The sequence below is a fragment of the Abramis brama genome (genome assembly GCF_963993115.1).
Source record: "Abramis brama genome assembly, chromosome: 21".
NCBI classification, from domain to species: Eukaryota; Metazoa; Chordata; class Actinopteri; order Cypriniformes; family Leuciscidae; genus Abramis; species Abramis brama.
In genome coordinates this window covers 19436795-19455986 of record NC_139983.1, presented here as the reverse complement: position 1 = coordinate 19455986, position 19192 = coordinate 19436795, and the positions used below count along the sequence as shown (strand labels likewise).

At 37.6% G+C, this 19192-nt stretch overlaps 2 protein-coding genes across 12 annotated transcripts in view; both read right to left on the bottom strand.

Moving 5' to 3' along the window:
- The window catches only part of ehbp1 (EH domain binding protein 1), a 140537-nt gene extending 136792 nt beyond the window's left edge, over positions 1–3745 (bottom strand). For all 8 annotated transcript variants that reach the window (XM_084097684.1, XM_084097685.1, XM_084097688.1 and 5 more), the window contains exons 1-2: positions 3376–3745; positions 1231–1692 (exon numbers count right to left, since the gene is read on the bottom strand). In XM_084097684.1, coding sequence (XP_083953810.1) covers positions 1231–1334 — 104 coding nt within the window. In that variant the 5' untranslated portion in view covers positions 1335–1692; positions 3376–3745. The remainder of the gene's footprint in view (positions 1–1230; positions 1693–3375) is intronic.
- Positions 3746–14834: 11089 nt separating this feature from the next.
- Positions 14835–19192, bottom strand: part of b3gnt2b (UDP-GlcNAc:betaGal beta-1,3-N-acetylglucosaminyltransferase 2b) — a 37275-nt gene continuing 32917 nt past the window's right edge. For all 4 annotated transcript variants that reach the window (XM_084097696.1, XM_084097694.1, XM_084097693.1 and 1 more), the window contains one exon: positions 14835–18581. In XM_084097696.1, coding sequence (XP_083953822.1) covers positions 17370–18563 — 1194 coding nt within the window. In that variant the 5' untranslated portion in view covers positions 18564–18581 and the 3' untranslated portion in view covers positions 14835–17369. The remainder of the gene's footprint in view (positions 18582–19192) is intronic.

Below are 19192 nucleotides of genomic sequence, written 5' to 3'. Positions count from 1 at the left end.
ATAAAATGCAGCAAGGATGTAACCAAACACTCAAGACTGGGAGCAAATGTAAAGTTTAAAGTTGTGTTAAAATGGAAATAGACACAGATATTTTCTTTGGTGTTATGATGTATATTCAAGTCAAATGGATTATTGAAAAAAGTAGGGCGGGGACTTAGTTCTATCTATCGTTTGGTGGGGTTTAAGTGGAGTAAATGATTGGAAAAGTCCAGCATACGTCACCAGAGAGGAGTCTGCCGTTTCACCGGAAGATCAAGTTATCATATTTTGATTAAAAATGACAAGGTCAGTCTTTCTTTTTAAAACGACATGTTGAATAGCTCCCGATGAGATCAATAATACGCATTTAGAAAACAGACAGGGTGAATTTTCAGTTCAAGCCAACTTTAAAAGACATCCACAGGAGGAGACCATTTTTCCCCAAACATTTAAAGACATAAACATAAAATCGGCGAGATTGAAGCACCTCATGACCTAGATTAAATTAAGTGCTGTAGTCTAGAACAATAATAAATTGATTAAATTACTACGCAAAAATTACTCAAATTTAAATAAAATGGTAAGAGTGAGCATCTCTAGTAAAAAGATGTTATGTTGATGACGTACAGGAATATTCCAATTCCACCTGACACCTGTAATAATAATAATAATAATAATTCATTACATTTAAATAGCGCTTTTCTGGGTACTCAAACTTAACTGGGTACACACTATAAAACTATTTAATTGACATTTATTTAATAATTTTTAATAACTAGAAGGTTTAAAGAGAGTATGGACCTAAAAAAAAAAAAACATTGCATGTAAACATGGTAAATGTGGGGACAACCAAGTGTGTATGTAAAATACAAAGATACAGAATTCTGTCTTAGCCTATATTGCACCTATTTAATTGTTAAACATATGCTATATGTTATTATTAACATCTCACTTCGTCCAATTTGAGTTACATCCTATCTGCAGGATATTTGAGGACACATCAGGCTTCATTGCAACCAATCGTGTACTATTCCTAAACAGAGAGGAGAGAAAATAAACAAAACGATGTGGAAAAGTATAGTTGTTGTAAATTGCCTCTCCCTACACACAGGAATGCCCGGGGGGAATGGATAAATCATTGCCGTTAGTCAGATACGTCACGGGCCAACTCAGCATTCCATACACACACGCACAAGCTGGGCTGGAAATGAGTAGCGGCACGCGCGAGACATGCAAGCAGTGACAACTCACCATTTCTTTGTGCATTCCACCATGAGTTCCTGGTAGGAGGCGACGAACTGGAATTTGGAAGCATGTTTCCCAACACGCTGCAGTCTCTTCCACACCGAAGCCATGGTTTTTCCTCTTTAAAGAGCTGACAGTTTGTTTAAAATACTGTCGCGTTCTGACGCCACCTCACAAATCCTTTCCTTGGAAAAGTTCTCAAAAGTATCCGTCCAAAATCAGCTTGTGTGCATTCATTGATGTTTACAGAGTTTAAAATCAGGTAGAGGAAAGATAAAAAACACGTAGATCCCTTGCCATCAAAGCATTAACGTGGATGATCGCAGATCAGCATGATGGCATGACATGTTAAATCCACCAGGATGATTGACAGCTCTCACAGAGCTCATTCTGTACAGCAAATCCCTCAAAATAAACATAAGCAGTGCATGGTAATCCAATATTCCTCGTTTGCATGTGTCAATAAACCTACAGAGACAAGGAGGAATATGGTTAGATCTCAGTGATAAAGGTTGTTGCACAAAAAGATATTCATTAATTAACTCAGGTCAAGCTTTGATTTCCAATTTCTGCATCTAAACACAAACATCTGTCAGTTTCTACTGATCATTTTAACAAAATCATCCTGAATTTAAACACTGATTCATACCAGCAAAAGAGAACAATCCTTATCAGTTATCTGTGCTAGGCAATGGAAAGCGATGATATCTAGAGATAGGGAGATTTGGCTGACTTTGTTTAGGTGTGCAAGTTGCAACCGAATTTCATGAAACCAGCAAAGTGCAGCCAGATTAGATCTTCTGGACCAGTTACAATTATTCAGAAGACTGTTGAAAATTTAGCAGATCAGAAGTTATTGTTGTATTTTATTTTAGCGCAAAAGTAAAACATTTACACATTTAAAATGTAAGCACTGCATTTATAAAATTGTCAGTTTCAATCCTCAAATTTAATTGTCTGAGGAATACGGCATACAGTTGGGTTTCAGAAGTAAAAATCCCATTAATTTTCTATATAGCGGAATTGGTTTTGAACCATAATATACCAAACTATAAAGAAAGAGCTACGAGGTTGTTAATCGATGGTATATGCTTCCTGCAACTTATTTTTTAAATAATTGTGTTTTACAGTGGAATTCCTGATGGAAAACTACATTACCCATTATTCTGCGATAAAATCGATACCAATCCAGGAATCAAGCGAATTGTACCAAAGGAACTCTTTAACGCCACGTCCACTCCCATGAAGCACTGAGAGTGATGTAGAGTCTTCTTACCTTTGTCTTTTTGTCCAATTTTGTCTACTTTTTTTGCCTCAAATCAAAGTTCGTAATGTTGTCATTCACCTTGTAGCTGGTTTGATTTGGTTCCTGGTTTATAACTCTTTAACAAAGACTTTTTTTAAATGCCTATGGGAAAAAATGAATGGGAACATTTTTGCTTAATAAAAGAGTATTTTAATAAACATTGTATCCTTATTATTTGTATTATGTAGTTTTACAAAAGCAAAAAGACACTTGAGGCTGTGTTATATTGTGAATGTAGTCACTATAATGACAACAAGCAAATCACAGCCAGCTGTGCTGATATTCAGTACAACAGCATATTTTTCCTGTGGTATTGCCTAAATATCCAGCAGGATGATAATCATTTTTTTGTTTTTAAGTCGTTTTTTTTGTTGTTGTTTCATGCTGTCAAACTTTAATGAATATAACTGAGGTTAAATTATAGCCTATTTTTAATTAAAGGTTTATTAGGTGCTCGATATGGACAAGGAACTCCAGGACCATTTATTTTAATTATGTTCACAACTGTTGCTGTTCAAACATTCACGAGAAGGTGTAATTATATATCCATGCAAGACTGCTGCTGAAGGCTTCTTCAAACAAATCACACCCTCATTCACAGAAGAATACAAAAACTGATACACTGTCAGTGCTGTCAAACTGACTTCACACACTAAAGAAATCTGCTCTCGGGTTACTGGTTAAAAATCCGCTTTTAAAGTCACAGTGTTGTTATAAATACCTGACTAGCAATATAGCTTAAGAGATTATTACAATAATCAATAATGAAAACCCTGCAGTCACAGAGACCCTTATCATGATATTATTCATCAACATCCTGGTTCTGGTCGCATTCCTGCACTCACCCCGTGAATAATGCAGCAGCAGTAGCGGCTGAATGCGCCCGTTGCGGCGGGAGGCGCGTGGCTGCATCAGCCCGCTAGCGAGCTAAAGAGCCGCTCTGGCTGGATATTCCCATAGAGCACCGCTAGCAGCCTAGGCTAACCTTAGCCAGGCAGGCTATCCCAGGGCAAAGAGCGGCAGCGAAACAGAAATCCCTTTCCCACTCGGACGTATACCGGCAACAGCCAAACTGAGGAGTTTGAAGGCGAGGGACAGTGGTGGTTTTCCGGTCGAGAGGAGGAAATTCCAGCGCTCTTTTCGTATTCACACACAAACTCAACGCATCAAGACTCCATCATTTTCCTCCCCAATCCCACATTCAGTCAAACATCTGTGCGGAGTCTCCGAGAAATGCCCCCACGCGTCTCTCATTGGCTGGCGGTCCATAAACATTTACATATTCATGACACTTCTTAACGCTTTTGTTGCCAGTGAGCGCTCCTATTGGTCGATTTAGACATCTTTCAGAGATCTTTAACCCGCCTGTGTGCAAAGTGAGCTGAGTAGGAGCATATTTGTAAACCTTCTCCTATGTGTTAAGGAATAAAGTTAACTAAATATGAGTGTGAAATATAAAATATCTGATATATCGTAATACCGATTTTACTAATATAGCTGAATGTAGGTTGATGCAATTCAGCACTCGAATAGGCCTATTTATTGTAGTAGCCTAGGCCAATCTGTGTGAATTATTAAAAAGTTAAAACAAAACAAAAACTATTTGTGAAAGAGATTTTTTTTATTGTATTATACATTATATATTGCAATTATAGTTATTATTATTTATTTATTTCTAAAACGATAAAAAGTGAAGTAAAGCTGTTGTGCCAGTAATGTGCCTTGATATTTTAATAACTGGAAAAATGAAGCGAGAGACATGTGGTGAGAGTTTGTGTTCTAATACTCTTCTACAGCTTCAACTGGCAAACAGTTCATTACAGTAGGTCTACATTTTTTGTCTTTCTGGCCAGTCTGAAGAGAAACACAAAGGCCACTTTCAACCAGATAAGAATTTTAAGTAAACAATAAAAAAAAAATAAAAAAAATTTTTTGGGGGGTTTTTTTGTAAAATTTTACTTTGTGTTTTTACCGTAATAATATTTTTTAATAGCCTTAATTCACACGATTTTCAGAAACTTGTTGATGCCTGCACATCAGTGCTTTAATATTACAGAGACACACCACGTGTCAAAAAATGCTTTAAAGCAGCCAGCATTCTTGGAAAGACACATATGTCTGTGAGTATTTGGGGGGAACAGACTCTTTCTGCCGGTTCGTTCTCCAGCATCTTGATTCTTATCTTTTGAGTGCATGAGATGAGTTTCCTCCCTGATGAACGGGTGTGCGCGTGTATATCAGAAGATGTGAGGATGTGGGCACATGGGGCATGAGGAGGGTGTGATCTCTACACAAAAGCAGTCACAGTGTCTACAGAGAGTTGAAACATCCTGACTGCAGTGTCACAGTGCCAAGAGCTCTTGGAAAGACAGCCAATCAGACACCTTTGCCATGTGTCAGACAGAGACTCAAGAAGTCTCTAGATCAGATCCTGCTTTTTATGGGCTGCCAACACTTCAGGACACGTGTTAGCCAACATTAAACCTATCAGGCCACTACTCTGAAAGCTCAGGGGCTGCCAACACCATCTTGTAATAGATAAGATGTTATAAATAAATAAAAAAGCTGTGATTTAGGAAAATGGACCCTTTTTTTTCATTAAAAAAGCATTTGTAAAAAAAAAAAAAAAAAAAAAGTAGCCAGTGATTTTCCATTAACAACATCACTGCAAAAAAAAAAAAAAAAATCATTTTATTCCCTCAATTTACTGAAATCTTCCTAACGCCAGTTTTGGTGTGGTGTGAGTCTGCAGTTTGTCTGTGCATAGACTTTACTTTCTCTCTCTCTTCCTGTGTGTGTCCCAGTGGTAATGTGAGTGTGTGCCCTGGCAGTGAGATAAGCACGCTTACTGTAAGTGAATCACTCCCTCATGCACGGGCACGGACACACGGGCACAGCAGTGGGTGAAGACAAAGACAGAAGAGAACAGTGATGTCACACACAATGGAAGCTTTGGAGCCTTAGACTGCAGAAAGAGACAATGACATCACAGAATAAACTATTGAACATTAATGTGCCTCATTATGGGAAATTCAATTCTCTATACAGTTTCTTTTGAACCTTATGCGCCTCATTATGAGGAAATCAGTTTTCAACAATGCAATGGTGTGTATAGTTAATCAAGTATTTATCATTGTTAATTTGTTTGTGTGTGTGCTAAATTTTGATCTCTCTATTGTAGAAGGCAGAGAAGTTGTTGGATAGAAGATTCTGTAACTGCAGCTGAATGTCCTCTGAAAATAAACACAAGGAAGCACTAAGTGCAACCTCAACATAAGTAAACATACAAGATTGTGAAAAAGCACAAGGGATCTAGATAAGAGGATGAATTGTCTAGAAGTAATACAGAATGTTAAATCTATGATATTTTAGGTTACGGAAGATTGCTTAACAGTAAAGTTTGAAGTTTGACTTCATATGCAAACACCTAAAAAATATGGAGCCTCTAAATGGACACCGTGATGGAAAAAATATGACATTCCAGGAAAAATTATGTCAATGCTTTTGCGTTCTCTCGCAAATGTTTTGCATTCCCCCGATAAACTTTGCGTTAGCTCGCAAAAACGTTTGTGTTCTTTGCAGGGCCGTCGCTAGCGGGGCGAAAGGCGGTGACGATTCTGAGGGCCTCCTGACGATTTCAACCGAGCAGGCCTCCCCGGAATGCGATTTTATCTGAGGGAGAACCCAAACCACCCACCCGAGAAATCAATTTCAACAGAGGGGGACAAAACAACAGTATAAGTACAACCTACTGCCTTGATCAGTACAAACACTGTACATATCTTCATAATATCTCGATAAATGTCTACTTGTTTTGTGTATAATGCTCTGACAATATTGTATGTAAACACAATAATGCCAAAAAAAACATTACATTGAAATTGATTCATTTGATCTGTGATGTTTTGCTGTCTGTATGCCATGACCTCCTGCTGTTTGGCACTTCAGATCACGCAGTGGCCTCTTGAGACCGACAAAGGGTTTGCAGCGGTTCCCAGGGGCAGCGAGGCCTGAAAGGGCCGATCCACCACCGACTTCATACTGCTGGGTCACACACAAACGTGTGTTAGTCCTTGGTGTAGATTACATTCAAGTGTGTTTGGGATTTGTTGGGATTCCTTGTAGTGCAGCTGACTCTGTGGTAAATTTTCACTCTTGCGCTCTAGCACTAAATAATGGAGAACAGATGGGACTGTTAATTCGAAGCAGACATGGCAGCTTTATCGTTTTTTTTGTGCTCTCTGATGAGAAAGCAACTCACAATACTAAGCTGCAGGAGTGCATGATTTAACAAAATCTAGATTACTACTAATTTAATGTCATCACATTCCAGATCAGTTGTGACTACCAATTTTTCACAATAAAGACAATAATGAATTATAAAGACAATAAATAATAAATGGAGCAATTCCAATAGGGTCCTCACACCATCGTTGCTCGGGCCCTAACCAGTATTTCCATATAATAGAAGTAAATTAGGATGAGCTCTAAAGCTCCAAAAACACCATAAAAGTATTATAAATTTGTACCATATGATAGCTATGAACAGACAAAAAATGTAATTGTTAATCATGAGGTCCACTATCCGGATCAGTTCAAATATCGTGAGTTTATTCAACGTGTCATGTTTGACAATGTTAACAATTGAGTGTCAAATGATGACATGACAAATCATTACATGACAAGTCTGATTATGTAGAAATGCAAATGAGCATAATTAAGCTTGCATCGTTTCTGGAATGGACAACAAACTCTAAAGGTCTCAAAAGACCTGGCAACATACCTGCAATAAAATGTATTGGTCACACTTTAGATTAGGGTCCAATTCTCACTATTAACTATGAATTTTGCCTCAGTAAACTCTTAATTACTGCTTATTATTAGCTAGTAAGGTAGTTGTTAAGTTTAGGGACTGGGTAGGATTAAGAGATGTAGAATATGGTCATGCAGAATAAGGCATTAATATGTGCTTTATAAGTACTAATAAAACAGCCAATATCCTAGTATTATGCATACTAATAAGCAACTAGTTAATATTGAGACCTGGACCCTAAACTAAAGTGTTAACAATGACTTTATGGGCAGTGTGGCATTATTAATGCCTTATAAAACATGCGTGGAGTCAATGCATGATCCATGTAAAGGTACCTCCACCTACAGGGTACCTTGTAATTGTTCCGCTGCCGGTAATATCATATTTATCTTCTGCAGTGGAGCGTTCAATCTGTGGGCATATCAGGATGGCGGAGCATGCTGTTATCTGATATGAGCAACACAAAAAATGCACACATGCACATATGCTCCAATACATGCTGACAGCCACATGATGAGCTTTGGCGAATTTTCTCTGTTCACAATGCAAAAGTGCAGAAAAATGGAATTCTGGGAAGAAACTTTTGAAGGGGAGGGAACGGGGTTTATAATGAGGGTTTGGACTCCGGAGTGCAGAGACATAGGGAGGATTTGGCTCCAAAATTGAATGGCCTTATATGCTAAATAAAAATTATTAGCTAGAATAAAGTTATGAATATAAGTTAAAAAGTTAAGTTTTGTAAGAGCAAAAACAATGTAGACAGCTGTTAGAGCATTCAATTCTCAGGGATATTTCATAATTATAATCTTACAAAATTGGCCACCCTGCTGGAGTGTTTAAAAAACTAAAGATGAATTAGTAAAAATAGAGTTAGAAGGAGATAAATAAATAAAAAATGAAGCAAGAGTGGAAAATAGAGAGCAAGAATTTTTGTCTCGCAGCTGACTTTGACAGCATGTGATATGAGAGGAAAACCAAAGGTGGAGGAGGGCAAAATGATCTCTCTACTGATACAGTGTGTAGTTCGGCTCTCATTGCTTGCATGTGAAATAATAAAGGCCTCTGTGGAGCTGCCAGAGTGGCTGAGGGGAGACCAAAAACAGGGAACTTCAGAGTTGGTTTGTTTAGAGGATAAAATGAAGTCCCTACAGCAGGGGAAACGCGGCGTCAGCTTATTCAGTCATATCGGTGTCACGTCTGAACTAGGACAAGTGTCTGACACAGATCCTGAAGGGTGTTTATGCGCTTGTGAAGATATATTTGTGTGTGTGTGAGTGTGTGAGGGACTCAACGCTCAAGTATGAAGAACATGTGAGTGGGGAGAAAGCAGCTACATGTCCACCCACACACTAATTCTCTCTCGTGATGAAAGTTCATCGCCTGAAGCAAATCCACAGAAATTGAAAAACTTTCCCATCAATTAGTCTCTCTTTCTTACACATACTTCCCGCTTTGCATTTTCAGTTTCAGTGCTAAATCCAAGTCCCAAGTGCAAAATCACTTCACAAATACAGTGACTTTAACCAAGTACTGATTATTGTACGTTTTGTGTGCGTTTATTGTCCCTAGTCAGTAAAACTAAACTATACAAGCTTACAAGCTTATTTTTTTAGGCTAACCGATTGTTAAATGCCCCTGTAAATGCCTATTTTTCTGCACTCTCAAGGCCTACTGTGAACATACTAAATTTTACCACATTACACAACTGCATTTTGTAAGCAAAAATTAAAATTTCTGTACCAGTAGCTTCTCGTCTCACGGTATTTTGTATTTGTTTGGTTGAAAATTACTGCTGGTTCTGGCTTAACTGACCACAAGAGATAGCATCTACATCTCACACAAGCCTAAGCTGCTATAGAGACCATGTCTTTGTCTGACTGACTTCACAAATAAAGCAATAAAAACATTCAGTATGAAAGTGGTTGCTGAACATTAACACCATGTAAAACACTTCTTCAAGGGACTGCCAAGGAAGGACAGAGATTTTCCAGTCCAGTTGAGTTTCCAGTTGGGCAACATGGAAAGACTGAGTGACTTACTGCCATTACTTCAGACAGAGAGAGTGTGTGTTCAAATACAGGTCATAGAAGCTGCAGCAGAACCTCATTGAGGCAAATATAGTAAAACAGTAAATAATGAACTCTCTTGTATTTGGGGCCTTAAACAAAATTGAATCCACTCAGGCTTTTGTCACCTTGTATTGGCTTGCATTTATGCCATCTGTCTTTACCAGACCAAATGTTATGTAACAATACTGTTATTCTGTGGCTCCTTTTTCCACCAGACTGCTGCGTCAGAGGAAGTAGCGACTGATCATTTTATTTCTCTGAACAAACAAAAAGATGAATCACTTTGATAAATGCTATAGGTCCTCTCTCTCTCTCTCTTGCTCTTTCCATTTATTGTCATCACTTTAGTCTCTGTATCCTGTCTCCATCCATTCATACAGATAATCACATCTGTATAAATAATGCTCTCTGATAAACTGTTAATATTTTATGTCTACAAAGAAAAATAATAATAAAGAGAGATGGGGGTAGACATCCTCAGAGTATAATATCCATCTATAATATCTGTAAAGCTGATTTGATCACTCAAATGAAATCAGGTCACAGACACACATCAGGACACATCAGACAATTATAAAATGTCACACGCTTCATTACACATGTCAGAAACATCATCTCAGGTACTTAATCTTTTGTCAGACAGACATTTTCACCGTCTTCCAATAATATTGTATATTCACGCTATTATGTGGATGAATGCAGAGCAGCTGTCAAACTCATTTTAATCCTGGTCCTGAGGCTGACACTTTGTCCTCTTTCTGTTCCTCAGATCTCCAACTATATGTCTAAACACAGCAGAAAAGCATCTGAGATCTGCTTAAAGGAAGTGGGAAGACAGAAGTTCTGAGCAACATCTCAGTCATTCAGTGCTGCAGATCTATAATCACATAGCCTACATTTATGAGTACTGACTACTTCCTTCTTCATATGTTGGACCATTAACACAACTACAAATTTGTTTCATCCATCTAGAAGAGGACCACTATGTGCAGCACATCAGATAAAATGGTGTTTGTTTGTTTCAAAAGAGTACATATGAGTATAATAGATTGTTGTCCCAATAGGGGTAGTAAAATTTAAAATCACCTACATTTTGTATGCCGATGGCCCCCTGAAATGTAAATGGCTTAAAAGATTTACTAAATACTGTCTTAACGGAATAACAATAATAAAAAACAAAAACAAATCAAAAACATTTCTGTGATGGTTAGACTCAGGGGTATGCAATATAAACTATCATACTGTAAAATCAACGGTAAGGCCCCACTATGACTGAAAACAAATGCGTGTGTTTACAGAGAGAAGGATCAGAGTGTAATCTTTCCCTGTGGTGCTCTCTGTTTGTCAGAAATCCAATCCTCTCAATCACACAGAGTCTTCAAGGACTTGTAAGAAATCAGAATTCATAGGCCATCCTAAAAGGTTAAAATGTTCCATGTTCCTCTGTAGCAGTTACTCCAGATGAGTGATACTCCATCTTTCACGGTCACTCTATAGTAACAAAGTTATAAAAAGGTCACAATATAAGGCCATTGGCATTCATACAGAACTTGTGTGTGTATAGCTATCACCACTTTATATATATATATATATATTGTGGCAGACTACCATTGTTCCGACATCAGTCGCCCCTGGCAACACATACAGAGCAGCTGACCAGCAATCAACGCACACACCTGACGGACATGGACCAACTCATCACTGGGGCCATATAAACACCAGTGAAGAAAGACCATGCGTTTCTGATCTTCCAGACATTCACTAACGTCTGTTTTCTCTTACAGAGAGTGGTTAATGATCCTTGATAGAACTCTCTGCTGGTCAAGCTAACTCCCTGCTGTCTGGCTGAAGTTTGCAGTGTTCTGTCCACTTTCTCCAGCACTCTCAGAAGCACAAGAGCACCAATACTCATTCAATCCTCACTATTACACATGAAATAAAGCGCACCCTCCAGGTTTAACAACTTTAACAACTCATGATGTTGCACTCGCATCTGGCATATTTTTCAGTGGATCATGCATGACACTCAGAGGTGGACAGTAACAAAGCACATTTTTACTTGAGTACTGTACTTAAGAACACTTTTTTTATTATCTGTACTTTACGTGAGTATTATTTTTCCTCGAAACTTTTTACTTTAACTTCACTACATTTGAAAGACAAATATCGTACTTTTTACTCCACTACATTTCTGTCAAGGTCCTTGAGTAGAAAGTAGTAAGTCAGTCAGGGGATGATTTTAGTTGCAGGGGTTGCATTTTAGTTGGAATTGAAAGTTGGTTTGATGTCAACATCCTACGTCGGACAGACATTGCATTTTGGTTGAAAATGAAAGTCTGGTTGATGTCAATCTGACGTCGGGTTCTGACATCAAACCGATTTTCATTTTTAATGTTGGGTTTGGTCTTCTAAATGAGAATTTTGTCATTGTTTTGTAGCACACTCATAGATAATAGTAAGGCTAACATATTCATATACTAAAAGCCAAAAAAAGGGCACTAAATAGGGTACTATTTGAGGGAACCATTGTGGACATTATTGAGTGCACTTATTCAATCCCACTACTGGAACTTTGTTCAAGAAATAAATTTGATATTGATATGAGGGTAGGTAGGCATAGATTCAGAGGCATAATGTACTGTAAGTATTACATACAACAATGCAACAATAATAAAACAATGCATTGGCATTTACTTCTGATACTTAAGTACTTTTAAAACAGAGTACTTCTGTACTTTTACTTAAGTAAAAATCAGTCCTTACAACTTTTACTTGTAACAGAGTAATATTTGACCAGTATATCTTTACTTTCACTCAAGTAAGGAAGTTGTGTACTTTGTCCACCTCTGATGACACTGCATGCGCTCCAAAACGTCTTTAAAAAGTTCCACATAAAAAAACAAAAAACACCTTTCACCTTGCAGGGTTTCTTCATCCCATTGCCCTGCAACTCACATTTTAAATGCAAAAAAAGGGTTCCGTGTGAATGGCCTATAAGAACTGCTCTAGATCCGCTGATCCAGGTCCAACATTCTGCATTCCTCTACCTGTGAGACTGAACAATTCCGTATTTGCTATTTATTGCATTGCATTGCATGCACAAGCAGAAGACAAAAACCGGTTCTAAATTCCAATGTGCTCAATGAGTGCCAAAGACATTAGCTGTCACAAAGCATGCCAATAAAAATGGAAGGGGGTGGACACTTTTGGAAAACACTTGTGCATGAAAAAAACAAGTGTGCATGAAAGGACTTCTCCATCAAATCCTGTCAGAGCAACAGGGCACGTAGTCATAAATCATTTACAGACCAGGTTTTCTTTTATAGTCCACTACTGTCTGACTCTTCATATAGAGACATAATTCAAAATAAGACAATTTGGAAGCAGGGAGCAAAAGGAAAACATGAGGAGATGGTTCTGGCTGCTTATAAGAGAGTGACTTGGCAGAGCTGCATTCACCACAGCCAAGCTGAACAGAAATCAGCACATGCTTCTCTGTCGACTATTTCTTTTCTTTTGTGTCTCATTTCTGCTTTCTCATATCCATACATGGCCGCAAATGTTTGCTCTGCGTGTTTGGAGGAAAGGGAAAGTAAAGGTGACTATTGTATACTCCCTACATGCTCAGACACCTCATCGTTCTTCATCTGCTATTGTTTTCAGTTCCACAAACGCAATATATATTGCACACACACTAGTTTCACTCATTCCTGAGGCAATGAGAAACACTCCTGTTTGTTACTCCACTGTCCTGATCAAAGTTGAACAGCATTTCACGCAAACACACATCTGATTAGACCATCATCTGGTCTCTGAGACACTCTGAGCCCATTCAAAACCTCTCACTAACACATTCACACTCATCCACTCCTGATTCTAATCCTTCAGAATAGCATCTCTTCATCCCTTGAGAGAAAGTCTCTATAGCAACTCCTCAACCATCCTCTCGCTCCATGTCTTGAGGGACAAGATGACAAGAAAGGGTGTTGCACTGCAATTTTTCATTTACAAAACACACACACGCACGCTTCAAAATGTCCCTTCACAAGGATATGCAACCCCACAAACTGATGTTTTTTAAGACAATTGAGAAATATGGTAATTCAAAGGTCTCTTTCATTTTTCAGTTAGAACTTTAACATTAAAATGCAGCAAAATTGTACTTTTACAAATGTATTCGTCACATCGTCAGTCTATTTTATACAACATACTTTCACAAGTTGATGTTGATAAAATAAAAAATATATTAAAATACAGTAGGCCTACTTTTCAAAAGTTTGAGGTTAGCAAGATTTTAAAAATAAATTAATACACTTATTTAGAAAGGACACATTCAATTGATTAAAAGTGACTTTTACAGAAGATTTCTAGTTAAAATAAATGCTGTTCTTTAAACTTTCTATCAATCAAAAAAATCCAGAAAAAAATCAATAAAAATCAGTTTCCACAAAAATATATTAAGCAACACAACTGTTTTCAACATTGATAATGATGTTGTTTTTTCAGCACCAAATCAACATGTGACCATCATAGGAATAAATTATATTTTAAAACATATTTGCATTGAAAACCATAATATTCCACAATATTGTATATTTCAGTAAATAAATACAAATTGGGTGAGCGTAAGAGACATTCATACACAAATGACCCCAAACTTTTGAACAGTATTGCATATTTTTCAATTATCAACACATCACGCTGAATTGAAAATAAAAATAAGCAGGAATTTTCGTTTTTGCTTTAACGGAAGCTGAGATGGACTCCATAAGTCTCCATTAACACAAAATCTTGATGTTAGAAAAAGCATTCAACTCCATGTTATATCTTGATTATCCAGTTACATTTTTTTTGACAGACACCTTCCTTTCCAAGCGACCAACAAGAAAGTGCATGTAACAGCATTTTATATCTCAGCAGGTAATAAATGACACAAATGAAGTACTGAGAAAAAAGCAAGAAGTGTGAATAAGATTTAGTGTAGTTAGGTATGAAAATTCAGTGTTTAGCTGAGCTCTAGACCTCTCGCAGAGCCGCAGATGATTTGTGAGCTCTGCTATAATTAAATGTCAGAGTGTTGGAGGAAAAATTACACTGCACGTTGGAACAAGATAGTTTCACAGAACCGATCATGACAAAGTACCTTAGTAAATCAAAAAGAGGGCGGCATTCAGCATTAAAAAAAATGTGCCACACAGTGACAAAAAATATCCACTGTAGGAGAGCTCTGGCACACTAATGCTAAAAGACACACAAAGCACCAAGATGCCCTCTGCTGGTTTAAAAAAAAAGTGCTGCAACACACACAATGACATCATCACAAAAATAAGATTGTATTTTTAATAAGATCACATTTAATAGCAGAAAAAAAGTAGCAAAGTACTCTGCAAGAAGCACTCAGGAATGGACAGAATGACAGAGGTACAAAACATCCATTTATTCCATTTATTATAAGAGTTAAATCAAAAAAAGGTAGAGACGTGACAAAAACAAATGTGCATATTCAATTACAAAAGACACAAAATTGATCAAAATTACTAACAGGCACATTTCGGTAGGAATGTTTGCATGGTTGACAATGTGTTTTTGGTAAGAGGCGTTGTGAAATACAAAAATAAAAATAGAAAATAATCAGCATATAAATATACGGCAAAAAAAGTAGTTTGAACGTTCTTGAAGGTGATGTGAAGTGAAATACCTGAAAGCCATTACAGTTTCAGAAATTTCATATAGACATGACTGAATAAATGAACAATTCCAAAATACAAACTGATTTTATCATGATCATACTCCTGAGCCTTTATATACATACCTACATTAAATACACATAAATACACATACACAACTAAAGCCACATTTTACGCAACACATTTTCATTTTAACATTCAAATATCTAATTTACATAAAGACCAAATTATCATTAAGGCATTACCTAAATAAACCGAAAGATCTTCTGGTGCACAAACAGCATAAGGCAAGAACAAGTGTTCATTCTGCAATGTTATGCACTGATACAAAAACCATCAATCATACAACAGCCTGTTGAGAACTCACAAGAGTACAGTAAATACCAGTGTATAAAACTTGTATAATCTACCTCTGTGATCAATAAAATAGTAAATACAAGCTTTTTGTACTGTTCATAAACACATGTAAACACTTTTAATTTTGTTTTCTCACCAAACACAAGATCAGGCTTTTAAAAGGTGTGCTTGCCTTGCTATCGTTCTTCACAGCAGGGTGGGCAACTTAATATTAAAAAAGACAAATATGACACAAAACTGATTTAACTCCTCAGCAAACAACCGATGAGGCAGACTGAAGACTAACAGATAAGACTTATAGACCAGACACAGTCAGCACAGCCTTAAATCTGTGATGATCACTTGCCCTATGCCTCTTAAAAAAGAAAATATATTTGAACTACTAGTTGACTGGAAGGCCACATGCATGATTTAAATATTCCATCAAGATGAAAGCAGGTTATGAAAAATGTCCAGTGTTCATAAAAGGAAAAGAAAAAAGATACATATACAGACCAGCAGGTGTCACTGTAACATAGTTGGGGGCTGCTGTATCAAATTCAGTACTGTAATTAAGTCATCCAGCTGAGACCATTTCCTGGCCTCTTTATGGGAGGGAAAATACAACAACAGCATGAACAACAGTAACAGGCTTAATATGGGGCTGGAAAATTGGCTGCAAAGTTTCATTCATTTAGTCAAGAAGGTAAATTGTGAGATGCCTTGATTTCAAATGTAAGATGAAACCCATTTCCTTTCATATTCTTGTTTATTTACAACCATCATTTTTTGACCAAAACACTGAGCACATCTTGAGAAGACTTCAAATCAGATCAAAGAGGGAAACAAGCTTTTGGTCTGCTTTTTCCAGCAGAGGAGTGAATGATTTTGTTCCTTTAACACATTTCTTTGATGAAATGGCCAGGTCTTCATTTTTTTGGAACAAAAATAAGATTAAGACTAGCAATTGATTGTCTGTTTCTGCATAAGAATCAATCTAGAAGGAAGAGAGACAGCAGTCCATTAAAATCAAAAACACACATGTAGAGGTTTGGGTAGGCAACCTATATTCATTCGAGGTCCGAAACTGTTGTCCCCACAACCAGGGCTCTAAAATGAGCCAACTCTTCATGAATCTAAACACACAAACACGTTTCAATTTTCAGGCTGTCTGTGTGCAAAACAGGAAGGCGATATCTTCATTCGCATTGCTGAGAAATAAAGAGGCAAGTATGGAGAGTGAAATTATGCTTGTGACGGCCGCATAGATGCTTTAAAAAAAGGTTTGTTAAAACGTATGATTGTTTGAACATGTCAGTTCACTTTACCATGATACAACTCTCCCATTGAAAAAACAACAACAAAAAAACACTTAAAATGACTAACAGATATTTGTGCTCAGTGTATTGTGTGTTCATGTCCAGACCAGCTGAACTACATTTCCCACAATCCTCAGCACCTATGACCTCACAACCAGAGGGCAGAGTATAAATACTTGTAACATAATTAACAGAACTGACACAAAGTCAAGCCATTTCAATACTGTATAGGTAGCAATTCAGAGCCACTTTGGAAATTGATAGCACATTTGAAATGTAAAGATCTCATCATTGCTCCAGACCATTGACATGAAAAGATGCTAATAAGAAATCATAATAGAACAACGGTAAAACATTAAAGGGATAATTCACCAAATGACAATTCTGTCATCATTTACTCGCCCTCATGTTGTTCCAAACTGTATGACTATTTATTCTGCAGAACGCAAAAGAAGATATTCTGAAAGTTTTTTGGATCCCAATGACTTTCACTGAAAAATATTTTTTTTGGTCCATACAAAGAAAGTCAGTCTTACAGGTTTGGAATGTCATGAAAGTGAGTAAATGATGACAGAATTATAATCATAGGGTGAATTGTCCCTTTAAAGCAGCAGTTCAGTGACAGTTCAAGGCTGGGTCATTCAGCCAGGCCCAGATTTTGATCATATATTGAGGACTTCTGGGATGAACCAGCATCAGGCTGTTATAGGCACAGGCATTATTGCGATATTTCTCCTCGATATCAAAGGTCCTGAACCCTTTGTGCTTCTCAGGCGCGAGACCCAGTTTCCTAAGGCACATGCCTGTGTAGACATCATCAATAGGGTACAGGGGCACCGACCTCGAGACGTTATGAAGTTTCTGGATCAGATGTCCCGAGAACAAATAACCGCCCCCGCCTGCATACGCAGGGTACGCTCCAATGAACACGCTCTCCGGGATAAAATACTTGACCTTTTTGTCTCTGTGTGGACCAGCATTAGTGATCACATCCCCTACAAACAGTTCTTTGGCTTTGGCATGAGAAAGATGGCTTAGGAAGTCTATAATGCGGATGGTGTTAACAAAAACATCATCATCCCCCTTGAAGATGTAACTGGCTCCAGGACAGCGGGTGCTCAGCCATTCCAGGAAAAGCACCTCCTTGATGGTGAGGTTGAAGAAGGTGTCCCTAAAGTCCCATTGAAGAATATCTCTATGCATTGAGCTCTCATGGTGGAGCATATTTGAGAGATCAGGGAAATAGTCTTCCATGGCTGCGTTTCCAAGAAGAAAAACTGTAACGACCGTTCTGTTTGCAAGGCGGCCAGCTTTGCCCCACGACTCGCGGATAGCTTGACGTCGATCAAAGTGCGGGACTAAAGATTTAATAGCTAGGAGGAGGAACGGTTGGTCTTTGCATATGTTTGGCTGGTCCACCACGATGGGATAGGACCTGCATCGCATATAAAGCAGGAAGTCCTTGAAGCGATCCGGTAAGGAGTTGAAATCCTTGATTTGGGTGGTCACCCTGAAGTCTGGGTCACAGGAATCAAGACTGACCGTGTCGTTTAGCCAGTCTGGAAGTTTATCAATTGTGAAGTTGAGTTTTTCTAGGTTGGGGTTGTTGATGTAATTTAGCTGTTGCTGCTGGCGATTCCAGTAGGCGTTATTCGGAAGATCTTTTGCCCAAAAACGCTTCAAGGGAACCAGATTCTTATTTTTGTTGCTGTTGCCCTTCCCAGCATTGCGGGAGACCTCCACCACTATGAAGATAAACACCATTGTCATCATCAACATGACCTTCACCTTCCTCCGAGGTCCCTGCATGGTGTCAAATCTCACCACCTGAACAGCAGAAACAAAAAAAATGACATGGATCAGGACATGTTAAGAACTACTCACAGGGCAACAGACCTAAAAAAAAAACTAAAAAAAAAAAAAAAAAAACTCAATAAATATGGTTTACTTCCCATTTGATGCTATCATTGTAGTGATACTGACTGTATTTGTGCCATATATTCTACCGTTCAAAAGTTTGAAGTCAGAAAATCTTTTTTTTTTTACATGAATGCTTTAATTCACCAAGGATGCATTCATTCTGATAATAATTTATCAAAAGTGACAGTAGAGATGTTTGTTACAAAAGATTTCCATTTCAAATGTATGCAAATAAATTTCCATTTCAAATAAATGCTTCATTTCAAATTAATGCAAATAAATAAATTGTGATTATATTTCACAGTATTTAGGGTTTATTGATCAAATAAAAAGCCTTGACGAGCAGAAGAGACTTCATTTAGATAACAGAGAATTATCAACAAAAAAAAGAAAAAAAAATTGTTACTGGGCTGGCCCTGTATTTTTTTTTACTCCTAAACAAAGTTTCCCTTACAATAGATTATACATTATGACTGGACCTCTAAACACTGACCAATAATATTTATTGTGAAATATGC